This window comes from Clytia hemisphaerica, unplaced genomic scaffold, assembly GCF_902728285.1.
Source record: "Clytia hemisphaerica strain Z4C2 unplaced genomic scaffold, Clytia hemisphaerica genome assembly, whole genome shotgun sequence".
Lineage (NCBI taxonomy): Eukaryota > Metazoa > Cnidaria > Hydrozoa > Leptothecata > Clytiidae > Clytia > Clytia hemisphaerica.
In genome coordinates this window covers 583,724-604,521 of record NW_027103473.1, presented here as the reverse complement: position 1 = coordinate 604,521, position 20,798 = coordinate 583,724, and the positions used below count along the sequence as shown (strand labels likewise).

The window sequence follows — 20,798 nt, the reverse complement described above, 5'->3', positions numbered from 1 at the left end:
CTATCACAGCAAAAAGATTTTAGGTTCATGTTTATTGCCATTTTAAAGATTTTTCCAGTCAAAAATATGATTTTTGCTTGAAATATTGCATTTTAGCAGGAATTTCAATTCTAAAATGGGGGATATACTGTACCCAAATCCCAAACCCAGATGATTTTTATTTTCCTGCAGTATTTTCAGAATACTATCACTGCAAGAATATTCGGGTCCATGTCTATTGTCATTTTGGTGATTTTTTCAGTTCAAATTTGGGTTTTTGCCTGAAAAATGGCTCTTAGCAGGGATTTTATTTCCATAATGGCGGACATAGAAGCATCCCAGACCAAAATGAATTTGATTTCCCTGGAGTATCTCCAGAATACTATCAGTGCAAAAAAAATTTCAGTCAGCATTTATATTTAAACTCAGTTTGTTGAAGCTTGCCTTATTAAAAATGCTATTTTTTGATAAATATGATTCTTTTTGCTAAAAAGCAATTTTTGAAGACGCCATTATGAATTTTTGAAAAAAGTGAAAAACTTGAAACTCATTTTGCTAAAAGACTTTATTGAAGACTTCCATGCCTGAAAATTTCAGACATGTAAATTAATCAGTTTAAAGTTTATGAACTTGCAAAATTGGCCTTTAAAAGCATTTTGCTACCCCAAATTGGCTTAAAACGGATCGTTTAGCGCTCAAATGGGCAAAATTTTCAAACCAATATGATTATTTTGTTGTTTCTTCATAAAATTTAGTACAGCAAATGAAAAAAATAGCGTGAAGTTGGGTAACTTGCATCAGTGGAGGCTAACATGCATAGCCCTCAAATGAATGACCTGGCTGGTCCTTAAAATACAAAGTTAAATCAAAACAAAAATGGTAGCGTAGAGCAGCGAGCGGAGCTGTGTAGTTAATTTGTTTTGAAATTTTGCTGCTTTGATTGGTCATTCATTTGAGGGCTATCCAGACGGTGTCAATCAGTGCGTCACAAACAGCGATATTTCAATCACACGGAAGCGCTTCAAAACACCAGCTTTTTTGGAGTTTTGTCTCGTTTACCCAAACGCTTCAATCTCGCGTAGACTTAGGGGTCAAGACTAGAACCCCCAATACGAGACATTTGCCTGACCAAAATAAAATCATCATCATCAATTTTGTTAATTGTCAGAATCGTTTACTCACTGGAAATACGCAACTTTCTGAAGTTTTTTTTTTCGGTTGTGCTTCATTTTAAAAATAACGAAGATGAAAAGTTACCATCAATCTTGCGAGTAAAAGAAAGTATTCCGACTAGTCTACAAAAAGTGCGCTCGCGCGGCGAATAGAATATCTCGCAAATTAATATATATGCATAAAACTGACAAAATCCTTTCTTTTTTATGCTTAGGTGACGTCACCATCGATCCTGACTTGACAATGGAGAACCAAATTTGGCAATGCATAATTATTACAAGCGGCCGAGAAAGTTTGTGTGAAGCAAAAATTACGCGATAAACAAAGCCCTAGAAGAACGCCCACTGAAAATTGAAACTAGGAATTTATTTAATATTTCCCTAATGAAGTATCAAACTTTTTGTTTTTTGTAATTATTATAAATTCATAATTTTTTTTTAAATTAAATAGACCTTTTTTCAAAGAGGCCACCCTGTTGAATAATTATGTAGTCCGGCAGAAAAACAATGATAAAACCATTCATAATTAATACAATATGCATGATACAGTAATTATGCATGGCTATATCATTGTTTTTATGGCTGGACTACATAATTATTCAACAGGACGTCCTCTTTGAAAAAAGGTCTATACTATTTTTTGAAAGTAGTAGTACATTGAAATCAAATTTTTTTCATGTGATAGAGTTGGCGCGTGTTCAGTATGTTGTTGTTATGAAATTAGCACCGTTGCAAGTTTTGGACTTTGAAGAAAATTTTTTGGTCATCTTTGGATTAACGACGTTTTCGATTGAAGTTTCTGTTTGGATCAATGTATGGTAATCTAAAAAGGAATAAGATAGAAGCTTATTTTGTGAAAGTTTCGTTGCTATAACTTTTCTAGGTTAAAAGATATAGCATCGTTTAGTCAAAAAACGCTTTTTTTCGTTGCAAGTTATGGCCGTTTACGGTACGTTCGACAATTGAATCGCAATTATTTGATCGCATTTGATTATGTTTGATTGTCTCGATTGTGATTTTTGTTCAAAGTTGTTTGATTAACACAGTCTCGGGCTATGGCATGTTTAGCCTCCACTGATGCAAGTTACCCGACTTCACGGTAAGATTTCCAATAGTTTTGTCATATTTACAGGCCTGAAAAGGGGGGGGGTTTGTAGGGGTTCGAGTTACCGTTTTCCTATCAAAATTTTTGCTGAATCCTGGAATCTCGAAAGTTGAAAAAAATAATAACACCGTCACACCGGTTTGTACAGGTTCAAATACCGGCATAATGGCAAAACGTAAGGCCAAATAGCGTCACCGTCTGATTTTAAAATACCGTTTTTTCCTGTCTTTTTTTTCGTCAAATCCCATATAATACCGTACTAAAAAAGAGCCAATCCTGTCACACCGTAAAAGTACAACCCCCCCCCCCCCCCCCTGAAAAGGCCAGAAAATGTCATTTTTTTTCAATTTTCCCCTGTAGCTGTAGTGCGAATCAGTACCCCCAGCGCCCAGGCAGCGCAGCCAGGGGGGTTGTGTTCGGCCAATTTTGGACTTCAGACCTTAAAAATTGCGCAGAATGCCTCACAAGGTTAAATTATATTGACAGCAATTAAATACAATTAACGAATACCTTTTACACACGCACATCCATCCAGTCCATGTCCATGTGCCCACCAAAAGCAAAATGCTGACTGATCTTGAATGATCTGCACTTCGAAGCAAGTATGTGGGTAATATATGGGGTCTAACTAACTTATAATATTTACTATGAGTACATATTATAAATCTGTAGTATTATAACATTATAACGGACTCCTAATGATTGGTTGTGAATTACATATTATAATTATAATATAATGCAATTTTTAGTCAATTAGATAAGTTTTCCAAGATGAGCCCGACTATACACAGTAACTCACTCGTGTTTCTTGGCTTTCGGCGGTCCGCCCATTTTAAACCCTGGTATCCGCCCTTTGAAAGTGGCATATAGCCGAATGCTTTGCCTTATCGGGGAAAACTTCGTCGGGGAAAATTTTCGTCGGGGAAATATATTCGTCACTTGCTGGTAGTTGGTAAACGCATTGAGGATGGGGAAAATTTTCGTCGGGGAAAAATATTCGTCACTTGGCCAAAATTTCTGGGGGTGCCACCCGGCTTTCAACCTTCGGACTCTTAGCTTCTTAGCAGGACACACGTGTCTGAAGAATCTTTATAGTATACGGGCCATTAGAATTATAAAGCCCGAAGGGCTAGATCATAGATGTTGTATTTTTGTTAAAAGAAGGGTTGCCGTGGTGTTAAGTAGGAAATCCTACCACAAATTCCCCAGAAACCTCCAAATGTAATTGAAATGAGTTTCTTTCAAAAGAAATCTTTTACATACATGATCTCCAAATGTATAACAGTAATTACTAAACTTTTAATTATAGAAATGTCACTTTAATTGAATAATAGACAGACTTTATATTTTGATTTTCTACCACTGACTCTTTTTAAAAAGCATTGATGACATTTTTGAGTTGTATTTTCAACAACGGGAATAAAAATATCAACTTTGAACGCTTTGAACTTCATCCAAGATCGTCATGGTTACTTTCCTCTACGTTGATTGCGCGCTGAATAGAATCTGGATTGGTCGGCACAGCGCCTGGCACAGCGTCGATATATGATTTCGACCTGTGCTTTGCACAGTATTGATCAATGCCAATCTGCTCAAAATTTCACCTCATAATAAACCTGTTGCTTCTTTCTGTTTGAGGCTTTGCTATAAATATATATTTTCCTGAAATAAAGGACCTGATCTCTTTGATGCATCTAAGAATAAGCATCTACGAAAGAGAGGGAAATGTTAGTTGTGGAGGAAGCGCAACCATGTTTGCACCGACGGGAGATATTTTCAATTTTCGACCCTCTAATAGCATTAGACTTTATTTTGAAGACTAGCTAGCCACTGCTAAAGACAATTGGAAATTACCAAGGATAAATGGCAGATGAATAAAACTGTTTGCACCGTTTCTTATATGTTTTTAAACCTAAATCGCATGTTTCATTTTGCAATAAAATATATCCCTACCATGAATTTGTCCGGGCATAAAAATGTTTTCTTTGTCAAAACATTTATCTTTGATTTTTTAATTTTCAAATATTTCGATATACGGATCAATATTAGTTTTCGTCTTTACTACCAGTGGACCATGAACGTTATGTACGTCCAGTGGACGTTGATTGTATTGATTGGTACTGGGAAAGGGTTGGTGAATTCATAAATTTTGGTTTTAGTTCAGGTTGCTTGCTTTTTTCATTGGTGCTCAGTACTGTTGGTGCTATCTCGTTAATAATGATCAAGTTGTTCTTAATTTTTTGGTTCGTTACAGCTTGCCTTGCAGTCAAAGAAATAGGTATGCTGTTAGCTTTATGTGTATCGCATCGTTTTTTTTTTACTAATACAGTCAAACCAAACAATTTTCTCGGTCCCTTGAAATAGTCTTAGGTGATTTTGCTTTCCTCTCGCATAGACTTAGCCAGGCTATCTAGATTCAACATTTATAAATTTATTTCAATACTCAAGAGAATATGGCAATGACGAGAGCTCATGGGAATTCTTCGTTTCAATCTCCAATTATCTTTTAACTACTTGTCTCTAAGAAACAGCTTTTGTGAACTTTTATCAACCTCACTTATTCCTTTGGGAGATCAAAATCGTTTTAAAAACCAGAAATTTTTTAGAAACTTCACATTAGCTACTGAACCGTTTATGTGTAATTAAGGCATACTTTCACAGTGTTCTTTACAGCTTATCACTAGATCTATTGTTATACTTATCTATTTGTAAAATGTTTATAGGATGTTTTTATAAAATATACGATTGGTGTTGAAATAAATATGTTATTTTCGTTTGAGGTACGAATTAGAAAATAATAGAAAAAAACAGATTTCACCTTGAATGATTCCCTTCTCTTTGGGACTTTTTAACTAATCTGTTGAAACTAAAACCACTTAAGTCAATTATGAGTTTGCACTTGCATAATGGGATGGATCCACAGATTTGGATGAAGACGATCTAGGTAAACCAGACCATGAATTATAGACGAGGCCCCCCCAGCGGTTGGCGTGATGGCGTGATGGAGGGTTTTTCGTAGCGTGATGGCGTGAAATTTTGAAAAAAATGGCGTGATGGCGTGAAAATGAAGTGCCAGCGTGATCGTACAATCAAGTTTTTTTATGGCGTGATGGCGTGAAATTTGCAGTTCAGCGTGATCGTGAAAATTATATTTATTACTTGAATCGTAATTCTATGTCCATTTTAGCCAATTTAGAGGCTTTAAATTTCAAAATTTTCTTGGTCGGCCCCAACTATGGTGGGGCTTCCTATAGATCTCATTTTAAAACATAAAAGAAACGGGCAAACAGTTTATTCATCTGCCATTTATACTTTTATCTTCCAATTGTCTTTAGCAGTTGCTAGCTCTAGTCTTCAAAATAAAGTTGAATGCTATGAGAGGGTCAAAAATTAAAATTTCTCCCGTCGGCGCAAACCATATGTTGCGCTTCCTCCGTAACTAACATTTTTCCTCTCTTTCTTAGATGCTTATTTTTAGATGCATCAGGTCCTTTATTTTCAGGAAAATATATATTTGTAGCAAAGCCTCAAACAGAAAGAAGCAACAGGTTTATTGTGAGGTGTAATTTTGAGCAGATTGGCATTGATAAAAAGATTCCTGTGATGTTTAAACCATTTTGGAAAAAAGAGAGTAAATGAGGGCAATTTTAGCCATACTAAATTGAAAATTTCTCCCGTCGGCGCAAACCATGGTTACGCCTCCTCGTTCCCCTTTTGAAAACTTTTCACGCTAATTCATAATTAATGCCCATGGGTCCCGTCAACGGGGGACCAGGGGGATGACCCCTCATGTTTTTACCAAAAAAGCTACTTGTACTTTTAAAAGATTTCCATTATTTTTACATGAATTATTTTTCAAATTGAATTGAAAATAGCACTTTGAACCCTTCAAAATTCAAAAATTTTCTCCGTTGTCCAACCATGGTTGACTTTATCAATTTACTCAGATATACCTCAGCCCTCAAACCGGGGCCACGTGATGTGGCCCACCAATTTTCCATATACATAAGTCAAGATTACGTCATTTTTCCTATCGGAAACACCTGAAAAAACTGGAATTTGACCCCTGTGTAGAAAAACAGAGGTCAAATTTCTTCCGGATGTCTCCGATAGGAAAAATTATATAATCTTGACTTACGCGTATGACAATTCCAAAAAAACTGATTAACGAGCAAACACACACCTATTTGCGGCATTTTATCCATACCTATGGGTCTAAACGTGGTCTAAAACTGAATTTATCCAGAAAATATGAGCGTGAAAACTGGCGTAATAAAAAAAAAGTCGTAATGGCGTGATCGTGTAAATCAAATTTTTCAGGCGTGATGGCGTGAAATCGAAAAAACAATTGATGGCGTGATGGCGTGAATTTCGGGTCCGCTGGGAGGGGGGGTCTCATAGACAAAAAAATAAAAATATAGACTGTGAAATGGTTTATTATCTAGGCTTGCCAAACTAAAGTTTCCATCAATATGTTTTAATGCCATACATAAGCTAATTCTACATAGTTAATATATTTTGAATGATTTTTGACTTTCTTTACAGATTGCAATGGAGCTAAGCTGAAGATTGTTGGATGCTATAAAAAACCGAATAATGCATTTCAAAAGCTCATCATGCGTAGACCACTTCATTTTCCAAGTCCTGGTGAATTCCCAGTAAAAAAGTAATGCAAAACTAAAAATTTCGATTTCTTTTTTTTTTGGAGCATCCCTGGCTCACAGCCCCCGATGAAATATCCTTCTGTCTACCGAAATCCCAATTGGATTTTCCAGAAAAAAAACGTATACCCTCTGTTGAGGATGTCCATTTCCGTTCCAAGGGACTAAGGTTTGATATGTGGCAGGATTCCATAAAGAAATACAGAAATATGTCAAAAATAACTGGGATTCCATGGGGGTAGCTTTTTAAATCCTACTGAGATTCAGAATTCCAGAGGGGTTTAAACCTGAAATTGCCCGGAATTCCAAAGGCGTTACAGCATTTCCAGGCACAGATTTTGGACAGATTCTTATTGGAGCATAATGGTCCCACCGAGTGTGCGACATAGGGGTGTTTTAAGTAATAGTATCAATCCTGGAAATCTTGAAAATATGATATTTACATATACTTTTGTAAATATGGAAATATGACTTTTTTATATTTCCAAATTATTGGAAATATCATATTTCATAATATTTCCAAATCTGAAGTTCATTGAAACATCATGACAGTATTTTCGAAATATTTCCAATTTTTGCAATTATCATATTTCCAAAAGTTGGAAATATTTTGAAAATATGATATTTCCACAACTTTTAAAATATCGAAAGGTTCATACAGTATTTCCATATTTACAAATGTTTATAGAAATATCATATTTTCAAGATTTCCAGGATTGAAAATCTCTTTTTCGCCTAGTGATTTATAGAGACTTTTCACAATACCCTTGGGCATCATAATTTTTATGCATATTTTATCAATATGATTATAGAATGGCATGTGACTGTGCTGCAAAAGCTGGTAAAGACGAATACAGGGTAGTTGCTTTGGGAAATTGGGAAGAGTGTCATGCAGATAAAACTCGCCCGGATGTGAAATTACTTGGCTCGCAAACAGATGCAAAATGTTTCAATGCACATTTTCTGAAATGCAAATCGGGTGAAAGCTGTATGGGGGAGCCTAATTACATTTACATATATGCTTTACCAGGTAATCTGAATTTTAAATGCATTATAAGTGCAACAACCCCCCTAAATAAAAATCACCAAGGTAATCATACCCCACGAGACTTAAAATGACACGTTTTTGAGTCGAGCATTGATTAACTTCTTTGGAATTCAATTACCATAACGATTAACTCAAAACGAGGCAGTAGATGTTCGCAAAGTAAAGCTAGAAGAGATTTATCGGATATATCGCTTTTTTTTGACTTGTCAATGGGCTTTTTCAGAAAGAAATTTTACCCCTACTGTTAAGGATATTGATTTTTCGAAGTATTGAACCTCCTGGATATCCTACTTTATAAGTAAAGACCCCCTGGATATCCACTCTTAAAAATATGCTCAACCCCCTGGATATCTTCTCTTATAAAGATACTTACCCCCTGGATATCGTATTTTTCACCTGAAAAGATACTTTACCTCCTGGATATCCGCTCCCTTGTAGATATTTAACCCCCTGGATATCCACTTTTGAGCAAAAATCGTTAAACCCCTGGATATCCGATATCCTCAACAGAGAGACGGACTATTCTGGAAAAGCTCAATTTACTCTTTGACAGCAAAAGATGGCAATTGGGGAGATTGGTCTAACTGGAGTGGCTGTGGAGTCACGTGTGGAAATGGAGTTCACAAAAGAACTAGAAAATGTGACAACCCAGCATCTGAAGGCGGTGGAAAAGATTGTGAAGGAGAAGCTGTTAACACCAAACCGTGTAGCATTGCAATGAAATGTCCAAGTAAGAATTATTTCATCTTGACAACTTATTTTTGTGGTTGGATTTTTCCGAAATACCTTATACTTTCAATCACTTTGTTTGAAAATTGCCTTTAAGCCCCTAAATTGTTCGATGAGATTAATATATTTATAAGAAATACTGTCATCCATTTAATGTAAGATCGTAGTAGTCGATATGGGAGGTATCACCGTTTTAAGTTGAATCAAAATTATAACAGCAATACATCTTTTCGACCATAGCCACCAATTGCCGCGCGGGGATTTTTTGTCCCCTTTATCCCACTAAAACCGCTCCAGTCCTTTTTTCGCTGAAACATAATTTGCATTACCAAAATTATTCTTTTCTTTAGTCGATGGAAAGTGGTCAGAATGGTCGGAATGGGAATCGTGCGATAAATGTTGTGGTGGAGGGAGTCAACGAAGAGACCGAACTTGTGACAATCCACCTCCAGGACCCAATGGAAAGAAATGTCAAGGAGAAAGAATTGATTCACGAAAATGTAACACCAATGCTTGCAGAGGTATCTCTTTTGTTCTACAAAAGCCTTTTTATGTGCTTCATTATTATAATAGAGTTAACACTCGTTATAACAACTTAACAATTCGAGTTTGAACGTGAAATCCAATCATTTCGAATTACAGAAATATTCGAATAAAAGAAAGTATTTTACGCCGGTTTCTCCTTGATTGGAACTAAGAATTAGTTCGAATTAAAGAAAGATTCGAATAATAGAAGTTCGAAGATTCCACTGTATATACAAAATAAAGATCCTCTTTGAAGAACGGTATACTAATTATCAAATCTGACGTATTTATTGAAAAGTGAAAGGCAAAACAAAAATAATAACTGGAGTTTTACGCAGTCAAGTCTATAATTCGAAGCTTTCTTACACCCCCGTCTCACAGCCCCGGTAGATCTTTATTCCTCAGTGGGGATAAAAATTCCTATTGAAATCCCAATGGGGATAGAAATTCTATTGTTTAAAACGTTAAAAAATTCAGTGGTGATGGTTTTGAAGTGCATTTTTTAAACATATAATTTCGAGTGGGAATGAACTATAAGTCAAATTTCCCAGTGGGGCTAAAGTTTCAGAGTGTTTTCCTACCGGGGACGAAATTTTTGGCAGATTTTCCAGTGGGACTGGGGCCCCAGCGGGTCTGTGACACAGGGGTGTTTTCTTTAATTCAAGCTAAAACATCGGTCTTCTCATCTATAAATTAGTGCAAAATGATCTCTATAATAATAGGTCTTAGCCCCTTTGAAGATATAATTAGAGAGAGGCAAGTGTAATTATAATTTGCTCATCTCTGTTAGGTCCTGAAAGTTGCTTCTTCAAGTACACTCAATACATGCCATATGACAAAGATCGATCACCTATTTTTCTGGATAATCACCAAATCAAATGTCCAGCTGACCATGTCTTGAATTACATCAGACTTCAAGAGAATGGTCAACGCACTGGGGTTGCTTACGGTTATCGATGTTGTAAGACTGAACCGTGCTCAAACTCACTCAAAATAAACAACCCAACTTCTAATGGAGGTGGCTTTGGAAAAATCTTCAATTTGGATCGACAGATTGTGGACTGCAAAAATCAAGGCTTGAGTTCTCTTAAATTGGATGAGCAGATGTCGTCAAGATGGAATTACAAATACGATTGCTGTAAAGTTCCTAACAAAAAGCTTGATTGCTACAGAGCAAATACAGGTTTTATGAGTAATATAGCTGGAAATATTCAATCCTTGTTAAACCACGAAATTTCGTGCAAATGTGATGATTATTATATCACAGGTTTTAAGTTGAATCAAAATTATAATGGCAATCGTGATCAGATAAGATACGATTTCCAATGCTGTAAAATCAAGAATTGATTATTGATTAAAAATGTTTTTAATGAAAAACATTTTCGGAAAAATATTTAACACCGCAGATAATATACTTATTTCTAATTTGTAAGTTTAATCGTTCAAGAAGATATTTATTTAAATTGGACATGATGTGTTAGTTATTTCTTTTCTCTTCGTGTCCTTGTAGACACTTTGTCCTGTTTCAAAATTATGGTTAGAGTAAAAAATTGGTCTAATCTTTGTGGACTTTTTACTTGTAATAATACAGCCATGTACAAGTAAAGCTAAGGTGCAAGGTACTGAGTCATATGGACAAACAAATCGACACCACCTTCTCACAGAGACCCGGCAAGATGTTTTCGGCAATTTTTATCCCCACTGAGGAAAAAAACTCCACCGGGGCTGTGAAACTGGGGAGTTTTTATAAATTACCAGTAAATAAAAATTACCTACAACAACAAAAAAGGTATCCCCTGTACGCTGATAGAGAAAACAGTAACCCAGACGGCACACTTCGCGATAATCAAAATACTTCAAATTATTTTTCGTAGATTTTCGTAGTTGTTAATACTTGAAATTAGGTATTTTATGAAAGTATCTATATTAGAGATTGTAAAAAAGTGAATTATACAATATTAAATTAAGTTCGGTGGTTAAGAGAGCCAAAAACCCGGTAGTAGCCAATAAACTGGCGGTCCTGGATTGATAAATCGATACAAAACAACAACAAAACCTTTATAAGACTTCCGAAAATCTATTAGATTAAAAATTATATCAAAATAAAGAATCTTACAATAATTTGCTGCCGAATTACATTGTAATACTATTATCATCACTATCTTTTAGTTATCTCTAAATATATTTACAAAATCTACAAATATTTTTTTCTTTCAAAATGAAATCAGTATTTTCAAAGCTCTTAAAATCCTTCAAATTAATATCCCATTCTACCGTTGTGTCCAAATTACATCGGCATATCTAGAAGAAATCTATCATCCCAAAGGGGATTGGATCGGGACAAAACCTAAAAAAAGGAGATGCCTTGGAGTTTTTACAAGATGCTTAACTGATTGTTTATTTTTAAACAATAGGGATGACGCGTTCTTTAGAAAAAGTAATAAAATCGTTTGTCTCAACATTTAACGACCAACAGAGTCATCAAAGAACTTGTAAAAACTCCAGCTTGACCCAAAAAAAGAGGTTCCCAGGGAACCCGTTTTCTGATTGAGATTTACATTAAGTTAGATTTCAAAGCAAAATAAAAACAAACAAATTTGATATAAAGAAACTATGAAGCACCGAACCGAATGTTAAAAAATTCCAAAAAAGATGAACTATTAAGTCTCTTTGGAATAATAAAAAGTCGTGTCCATTGGTTGGTGTAAAAAATAACACCAGCTTGTCATCATATTTTCTTTTAAGGCGAGAATGTATTTTCCCGTCTTTCGAACACAACAAAATCAACCTTCACTTTTCATGGCGAAGAAGCTATTAATCATTTCTCTTGTTACCCTTATCCATCTTGATGATATGACCAGTTATGTGTTTACGCGTGTGGTGAGCTATTGGAGTGTCTGGCGTCACTTGAGTCTTAGACGCCTCTGGCGTCAATGGAGTCTTAGGCATCTCTGGAGTCTCTGGCGTTTTTTGAGTCGAATTTGTCCTGACTTTTGGAAGAGTCTTTGCTGGTATTGAAGAGAAGACTGTTTTATTTGATGGTAGTTCAATGGATGTAGTTACATTGTCCATAGTATCATGTACAACAGTAGTACTAGGTGAAGTAGGATTCGAAATAGTTTTTGTTGTTGTATTGACTACTGGATTTACTGTGATAGTTTTTTCGGTGGTTACTTTTGAGGGCGTGGTTGTCGATTCCATAGTTATAATGTGACCAGTGATTTTGGTGGCGGTGGCGGTGGTGAAAAAACCTGTAGTTGGCTTCGTCGTTTGAGTCGTTGATGGCTTTTGAGCTGTCGTTGCTGTTATTGTTTGGGTTGTTGGATTTGTTGGTGCGGTTTCCATGGTGATAATATGGCCTGTCATTTTAGAGTGGGTTGGACGAGTCGTTGGTTGCAACGTTGTTGTCGAGAGAGTGGTGGTGGTGGTGGAGCTTGTTGTTGTTGAAGTCTGTTTTGTGGTCTGAACAGTACTGGTCAACTTTTTAGTAGTCAAGACACTTGAAGTTGTAATTGGGCCTTGTGTCACAGTGGAACTCGACACGGTTGTAGGGACCGTACTTGTGGTCGTAGTAGGGGGTAGCGTGGTAGTCGTTGTCGTCGTGGGTGGTGGTAACGTTGTCTTTACGATGGCAGGGAAAACTAAGGAACCACAATCAGTGTAGAAATAATCATCACGACTTTCAATATGTTCACTGTGAACCCAATAATCCAATTCACCTGATGTCCTGGAAAAACGATTATTGTGAAAAATGTATCATGAATATACAAATCAGAATGCAGTACAATTAGTCTTCGATACACCGGATTAGTTTGAACGGGGAATCGGGTTCAATCCGGTTTTTCTGAGTAAGAATATGAAAGTTTTTTCGTGGTTTGCATAAATTGCTTATAGTAAATAGCATTAGCCTACTGATATACCGTAGTCCAAAATAGACTTTTCATGGAATAAAAAAGAGCTATAATCTGGGGAGGCATACGGGGACGAATAATTTATTTTTGAGAAGTGTAGAATTACCTAACTTGAAATATATATTTTTTAAACCATTCTTTAGGCGTACAAACTTTCGCGGGGACGAAAAGTCGCGAAATTCACATCATTTACTTTCGCGAATTTAACAGAAAAATATTTTGATTGAGAATTTTCGCATGAAAAAATGGCTTGAAACATTTTGTCCTTTGACTTATTAGTCTTTTAGCAGGCCAAAAAGTGCCATAAATATTACATTTTATCCGAAGTTTGAAGTTTTACAGATTTTCTATTTTGTCAAAAAATTTTTGCGGGCATAAACTTTCGCGAATGGCCCTTCCTACAATTTTTAAAGACATTTACTTTCACGAAAAGGGCCAAAATTCGAAAGTTTCTGTTCGCGAAAGTTTGTACGCCTAAAGTAATATTTTTTCTTCATTGCCAGGTCAAATTTTATGTTAAAGTAAAACTACGTCATTGGCTTTGTCAGACATTGTCATGCTGTGAATAAAAAGTGAGCAAATACCATCTCAAATTAAACTAAATATGATATTGTTGCGAATCAGTGAAAGGTATAGCCTTTCAAAACTATTATTGCGTTGACATAACTTTAGAGCGTTTACGTAATAATCAAGAAATTTATTAACTTACTGCATAAGTTGTCCAACGTAATCTCGTTCAGTATAACATTGTTTCCTGAAAAGAAAAATGGCAATACTAACTTAAGAAACAAACAGTGTTGCAAACTATTACTTATTGCTCATTTTGTTAGCTTATTTGGGGTTCCTTCCTCCTGGCGGTATGATCTGGTGGTCCTTTTGCGGGAGGTTAGGAGCCATTAGATTAGTTATATAGATCAGGCCCGGCGGAATAACCTCAAAAGCGGGGAGGCTGAAGTCTCCCCAGTCTCCCGCTTCCGCCGGGTTTGTAGATTAAAAAAGAAAAAAAAAGATTACCTCAAATATCTTTGTGCTATTCTGTCATCATAAGTAGCATTCATTATTATTATCGTCTGTAAATAAAAAAACACTTCTATTTTTGTGAATTATATTTTGAGAAACCTTGAAACGAGGCTCGAAAACATTCAAAATATTCTAATCTAAGAACGAGTAGTTAAAGTCCCAAGGGAGGCTTAAAATACTTCAATTTTGCTCTAAAGTTAATACTGAGGTTAAGCATACCAGGATAATCACGACGACGGACGAAAAATGTAACAGGCTAGTGGAAATACGAAATTTGATTGGTTGAAACTCACTATCCTGTTAAATTTTCGTTCGTCGTCGTGATTTTACCGATTTACTTAACTTCACTAATCTCAAAGTGACAAAAGCATTAGAACAAAAATAATTGATTGGTTCTCATAATAAAGTGTAGCCCTTTTCTTTTTGGACGATCCAATATTTCTACTAGACTAAAGAATCCAAGAAGGAAAACGTACCTTGATTTGGCTTCTGAGACCAACATGGATATCAGGGACAGACATATTGACAATACTTTGTTTCATGAATAGAAGGTTCATCTTGATATCTTTGACTGTCACCCCGAAGAAATTGTTGTTCTTCACTGATACATCAAACTGCAGTAAAAAAAATTACATAAAAGTTGTTTATTTTAATTCTTTCGAGGTAAATCTGAAAATTTTAAAAGATTGACATGGAAGATAATGGCAGCCGAGTATTGGATTTGAAAGATTTGACGACCGTTAAACAAATACCTATATGTATCTTTCTAAAACAACTGCGCACTGGGAAAGCCTTTTCCCACGAATAGTTAACTAAGGCAGGATGGAGCACTAAATGGGTACTAAAATACCACTTCTCTAAAATGAGGTGATGGTATGCAAAAAAAATTCAAAAACCCTTTTAATACTCAAATATGTCTGAGATTTTAGTACCGAACCCGACCTCCCCCCTGCACTGGAAAAGCCTTTCCCCCTGAAAAGTTAACTAATAATTTCACTATATTTCACAACAAAAAGCCTTTGTAAAGATACTTAAAAATGAGTGACCAAAATCTTACACTATACTCCATCCAGGGTGTGGAGCCTTCTTGGAAACTGAATTTAAGAATGGTATGTGCAGAAACGTGAAATTCAACAGAACGCGGATAGAGGAAGTATGCACAAATTCCTCCAGCTGTGGTTAAAAATAATACCATCATTGCAACCTTCAATTTCCTAAGAATAACAAATATAAGAAGAAAATCTAAAGTGTTTTGACTACGTTAAAATTACTGTGTATTTCTCACAAGTTATCAGTGTGAACTAACACGTTCATATTCATTGAATAGGTGGGATAAGGGCAAGTGAACGGCAGCAAATTTTCAAAAAAGGAGCTTTCAAAAAAAAAGTTTAAACCATGAAAGAGAAAGTGTAGAGAGAGAGAGCCATAGTATAAATATTTTTGACAACCAAACACCATTTAGAACCGGTTTTTTTAAGAGTCGAATTTTTAAGACTGATTGTATCGTTTTCCCTTAAAAGTTAAGTAATTATTTATACTTAGGTAAACCTCACTTACGTCCAAGCAGGTTTCAGACGTTCATCTTTCACTGGTACAAAGGTGACCATGCCTGTATCCTCTGTTAAAGAAAAAAACACAATCATTTCCATAATCATGAAATATCATGAAGATTTATCAATAACGAAGTTCTTTTTTATAATTTCTTGATTAGTGTCAAAACTTAGGCTATAAAGTGATCTACCACAATTCTAGCCGTCAAGCAATATTAAGGGCTTGTCCCAATTATATTAAAACCTTTTTATAAGTTATGTTAGGTTTGTCATGAAATCAGCAACCCCAATAGATGGTTGAAGAAGGAGATGCTTGCAAGGGGTTACGTTATGTTTTAAATAGAGTCGTTATTTTACGTGGGTAGCCAAGTAATCAAGAACTTTTAGACAGTTTTCCGATCTTCTTCACGGAATCCACGCCTGGCCGGCTCGGCTATCTTTAAACGAGAGGAAAGAGCGGGAATTCGAACCGGGAACCCCCTGATTGAGGCGCTGGCGCCTTGACATCTTAGTCGTTAGTCGAATAAAATCAAGGAGCTTAAAAACTTCTCAGTCTAAAGAAACGAAAATATGAAAGAGAAACCTGAAAACAACGTACCTTCAGAAATGAACTTGCTACCTTGACAGGTAGGGCAGACCACAGGGAAGTGTTCATATTTGAAATCCGTTTCATCGCCACCACTCATACCACGAACCCTGCTGATGAAGGGAGTTTTGGAAATCGATTGATACTTGGTGTACTCAGGGTATGCTCTCCCCATTCTTAATGTTGCTCACCCTACTCATAATATACTTTGTTTATCAATGTTTGTTCAAAATCTATAAATCAATAAAATATAACAACGTTACAGAAAGCATTGAAAAACTTGCAATTAGTTTACTAAACTGATTTGATTAACTTTGCAGTTTTTACGATCTTAAAACAAACAAATTTGTATGCCATGCCACCAGCATCGAAAAGTGCTTGCTTGTGTTTTTATTGCTCAATTTTTATGATTATTGCTGATACTGTAGAATTGTTGTGTATGAAAAACTTACACGTTTTTTTTTATTAAGAACAAACTATATAAGAACATAAGGCTTCGAGGCCCAAAAATTTAAGAGCATTCTAAGAACATTCTAAGGCTTTGGAGACTTAAAAACATGCATTTTCTTAAGAAATTACATCAAAATGCTCAAAAAATGCTGAAAATAAGAACATTTTAAGAACACTTTTAGGCTTCAAATCCAAAAAACTAAGAACATCCGAAGGCTTCGAAAATTTTTGACGTTCTTATAAAAAAAAAACGTATATCATTGAACTTTCAATTTTTTAACATACTTATAAACAAGCATCTGAACACTGTTCAAAAACACCAACACCCCAAGAAAATAAAGCCAGAATGAAAATTGCAAATATACAGCCATCTCTATGGAGTGTTTTCAAGTCAATCTAGAAAGTAGCATGTTGAGTTTTTAAACCTTAGACAACAAAGAAATACATTTATGAAAGACAAATACGTATGTGCGATTGCATCAAGTTACAGCAAGCGAAAGTATTTATTTAGCTCAGAGTTTTGAAGTGTCAAGTTCTTATAGAAAGATAATGTTCTGTTAATAATTCATACAAAACTTTGATATTCACAAAATTTTATTAATAAACAGATTTCATAAAAATTGAACACACTCAGAGAAAATGTCTATATATCATGTTTTTAAGTCGGCAAAACTTTCTACCATCTAACTACGTTGAAACTTCATTTACTCCAAATCTCAAACAAAAAAGGAGACTGTTATTATGATGTTATCAATAATTTAATCGCCTTGTTTTAATAATTGTCAGTGGGGAGAAGCTCTAGTCACCTGGAAAAGCTCTATCATTATTATGTAAGAGGAAGTTTAACAGTTATGATTAATATCAAATTCAGACTTTTTATAAGAAACTAAGTACATTATTTTTATACATTTTTTCGCTACATAAATTGCTTTTCTCAGAGTAATAATAATCACGATAAGTTCGTTTTAAAAGGTTTAAGAGTCCTATTACACAGCCCTTGCACGTTTTTTTTTTTTTATAAGGAACACGTTTATAGGGAACTTGACGCTCAAAATGGTCCGAAAAACTAGGAATTGTTAAGGAACTGCTCAGGCTGAGAATAACAAAACAAGTCAAATCACAGAGAGTTAAACTTGAATTTGCACACATTTACAAAGCCTAAACACAAAGATAACAAAATGTTGACGAAACAACGTTCAATAAACGTCTCTTTTTGCATTTCAGTCCATTGTTATACTTATACATAAGTCACATAATACTTAGCAAACCCAATCTTAGCAGCTTAGTAAATAGGGAACTGGATAAGGAACTCTAGGCTCGGAGCCAAGTTAAGGAAATTCCTTATTAAATAAAAACGTGTATTCGATTATTTTCTAAAGACTTAGTAAAAATGAAAAAACTTTGTGTTAAAATAAACTGTTTGTGTCTATTACCCTTGATGGGAGGTGTGAGGAATCCTTTGATTAAAAATATGCAACTGTGTTCTTGTTTTTGCAAATCATGTATATTTCTACGTGATTATCAGTGAGAAAAACGTGCAATATTGGTTGATTATCATTAACTAAGGGCAGATAATTATCATGTCTAATTTGATGACTTACTTTTCAATGGAAGGAAGAAAAAAGCCAATTTGAAACTGATAATTATAAAATGGATTTTAAAACAACAAACACCTCTTTCTAAGATACAGACTATAACCTTGACAACCCTTTCAAATGCTAAAAATAATTATTAGCAGTGTTATTTCTCCTCAAATGACAACGATTTCCAGTTTTGTTCACTTAATCAAAAAGAAGAATTATACAGTAATCATTTTTAAAGGGACATTAAAGTAGTAAAATGTAAACATTGCGCGAACCACGTGTCATTAAAGAGAACAATTAAAACCACGTGTCCAAAACAAACTTGTAAAACAATTGAACAATCAAAATTAGCCATATTTGGTTTGATTTTTTTATTTTTACATGTGACATTTGTTTTGATTTTGTATCCGCTGCATACAGTTTGTTTAAAAATTTCGCAATAAGTACTGTATGTCCCTTAAACAAGATCTTTTGAATGAAGTACACTAATCAGTAGAGGATGAGCTAAAAGCCCTTTTTGGACCCATCATTTGACAGGGCTTAGCTACACTGACCACTTATGTTATCCTGTCGCAACAAAGTAAGTTCATGCAGAACAAATTGCTTGAAACTGATTCTGTTGCTGGCCCTAGGACTTTTTTGTTCTGTTTTTATTTCGCATATTTGTTGTATCCCATGATGGTGGACAGAATTATTTTAAGATTTATGTATAACCACAAATCAATAAAAAATAAAGTAAATAAATTGATATCTGCATAGGATTATGACTGCACAAAGTGTACAGTATTTAGTTGATTAGGATAATTATGAAAAACTTTCCCATGTTTAATTAAAATAAGCAAGTTAGAAATATGGTGGATGATTTCTATTAAAAACTTTAGTGGAGGAAGGGGTGTGATCTCCATTCTTAATATTTTCAATAAACTTGGCTTCTTAAAAGGGATAACTGGCTATTTTTATATTTTCAAACATGTTAATATAATAGCAAATAATTTCTGAGAAGAAGTTACAATGCCATATTTTGAAAATGTTTAAATTTTTAAAAAGTACATATAGTCAAAATAGTAATAGAATTTTGCATGTGACAAATTCACTTGCATTCACCATGTGCTCACCCAGAATTGAAGCTATTCTAATGTCAACAGATTTTCGAGGTCACTTCTTTGATTGACACAAAGCCTGATTGTTATAAAACTCTTCAGTGATTGTCTTTCCATTATTAATAAAACTTAAATATTTGGATGGGTCGCAGGCAATCAAATGTCTGAATTTGTAAATGCTAGATGTTATATGATAGGTTTTTTATGAGAGTTATGATAGATCTGAAGATGCTCCACCAGAGAGTAGAGAGAATATTTATCAATAAATAAATTTTTGTTGTTTCTTGCCTGTGACCTGATTGTTTTTCCATGACAGAAATCCATTTCTAATACAATAATGACCGGTTAGTGAGGGCTGTACTGAGAAATATTGCCCGAGGTCAAGTAACGACCGAGCTTGCGAGGTTGTTGCCTTGACTGAGGGCAATATTTTCAGTACAGCCCGAAAAAAACCGGTCATTATTGTATTTGTTAACCGTTTCCTTCAGTTTCGATTGACTTTTAGCGCTTTATCTAGGAAAAATAGCAAAATAAAGCGAAAAAAAACAAGCGAAAAGAGATAAAATTTGTTATAATTTCTGACATCAGAAATAAAAAATGAGAGAAATGATGTCAACACATTGTTCATTTTCCTTTGAAAAAGGGACGTCACAATGTATTTTCCTAACGACGGGCAACTCTGGACAATGTAGGCCCGTCGTCATGCAAAAAGAACCAATTGCATTGCGCAAAAAGTCGTGTAGCCCGCTTCGAAAAAGTAACCGGTTAACAATTGTGAATAACACTCAAAAGCATAGCAGAAAATGAAATATAACTGATTATCCCTTTAAAAATCCTTCTCTACATCACTTAACCTTGAATGCGGGCTCCCCTAGGATCTTACTGCTTTTGAATTTAGACAAAATATAGTATTTTGATTGTGCACGCTTCATTTTGAAAGGATAAAAGCAAGTCCGAGAAAATTCATCAAGCCAAGATATTCAAAGCAAAAGATGAAAATTTTGATTTAAAAACAGCTATATTTCGTATTGTATCATATACATCATTCAGGCAAATGATTTCTGTAAAATAAAGTTGAGCTTAAAAACGATTTCAAAATCTAAAACAATTAAATGACTGATTAAATGACATTTTTAAAAGTGTAATAAAATTGGGTGAATTTCCATATGTACAAAAATACAGACAGAACTAGACAATTCTGGATAGCAAAAGAAGATACTTTAGGGTTATTCTACCAAATGCTCAATTCAGTGCCGTATCAACTGGGGGGCAAGGGGGGGCTATGCCCTCCCCCCAATAATTCTTTTCAGAAATAGTTATTTGCAAAATTCAAAGTTTTTCTTTTTTAATATGTCATTATTGTCTTTTAACTGCATGTT

The 20,798-nt window shown here is 34.9% G+C and overlaps 4 protein-coding genes across 5 annotated transcripts in view; 3 read left to right on the top strand and 1 right to left on the bottom strand.

Moving 5' to 3' along the window:
- LOC136798491 (DIS3-like exonuclease 2) overlaps nucleotides 1-20,798 on the top strand; it is a 426,120-nt gene that overhangs the window by 197,319 nt on the left and 208,003 nt on the right. The gene's annotated exons all lie outside the window — the stretch shown is intronic.
- On the top strand, nucleotides 6,806-10,572 carry LOC136798510 (uncharacterized). The gene is made up of 5 exons (XM_067055132.1): nucleotides 6,806-6,922; nucleotides 7,730-7,947; nucleotides 8,519-8,695; nucleotides 9,045-9,215; nucleotides 10,010-10,572. Exons 1-5 carry the CDS (start codon nucleotides 6,873-6,875, stop codon nucleotides 10,564-10,566), a joined length of 1,173 nt encoding a protein of 390 aa, XP_066911233.1. The 5' UTR covers nucleotides 6,806-6,872; the 3' UTR covers nucleotides 10,567-10,572.
- LOC136798498 (uncharacterized) overlaps nucleotides 11,611-20,798 on the bottom strand; it is a 14,820-nt gene continuing 5,632 nt past the window's right edge. The window contains exons 2-8 of the mRNA XM_067055122.1: nucleotides 16,299-16,519; nucleotides 15,708-15,768; nucleotides 15,208-15,364; nucleotides 14,627-14,764; nucleotides 14,145-14,200; nucleotides 13,840-13,884; nucleotides 11,611-12,946 (exon numbers count right to left, since the gene is read on the bottom strand). Of these exons, the coding sequence (XP_066911223.1) occupies nucleotides 12,034-12,946; nucleotides 13,840-13,884; nucleotides 14,145-14,200; nucleotides 14,627-14,764; nucleotides 15,208-15,364; nucleotides 15,708-15,768; nucleotides 16,299-16,461 (1,533 nt within the window). The 5' untranslated portion in view covers nucleotides 16,462-16,519 and the 3' untranslated portion in view covers nucleotides 11,611-12,033. The remainder of the gene's footprint in view (nucleotides 12,947-13,839; nucleotides 13,885-14,144; nucleotides 14,201-14,626; nucleotides 14,765-15,207; nucleotides 15,365-15,707; nucleotides 15,769-16,298; nucleotides 16,520-20,798) is intronic.
- Nucleotides 18,622-20,798, top strand: part of LOC136798519 (uncharacterized) — a 21,432-nt gene continuing 19,255 nt past the window's right edge. Inside the window, exon 1 of one of the 2 annotated variants that reach the window (XM_067055151.1) lies at nucleotides 18,622-18,899. The gene's annotated coding sequence lies outside the window, so the exon portion shown is untranslated. The remainder of the gene's footprint in view (nucleotides 18,900-20,798) is intronic. The other variant, XM_067055150.1, reaches the window with a different exon arrangement.

Excerpts from the sequence above, each read along its gene's own strand:
- LOC136798510 (XM_067055132.1), top strand. The coding sequence starts at position 6,873 with ATGCGTAGACCACTTCATTTTCCAAGTCCTGGTGAATTCCCAGTAAAA. Across the intron at positions 7,948-8,518 it reads TTACATATATGCTTTACCAG|CAAAAGATGGCAATTGGGGA; the intron begins GTAATCTGAATT and ends ACTCTTTGACAG. Across the intron at positions 9,216-10,009 it reads TAACACCAATGCTTGCAGAG|GTCCTGAAAGTTGCTTCTTC; the intron begins GTATCTCTTTTG and ends CATCTCTGTTAG.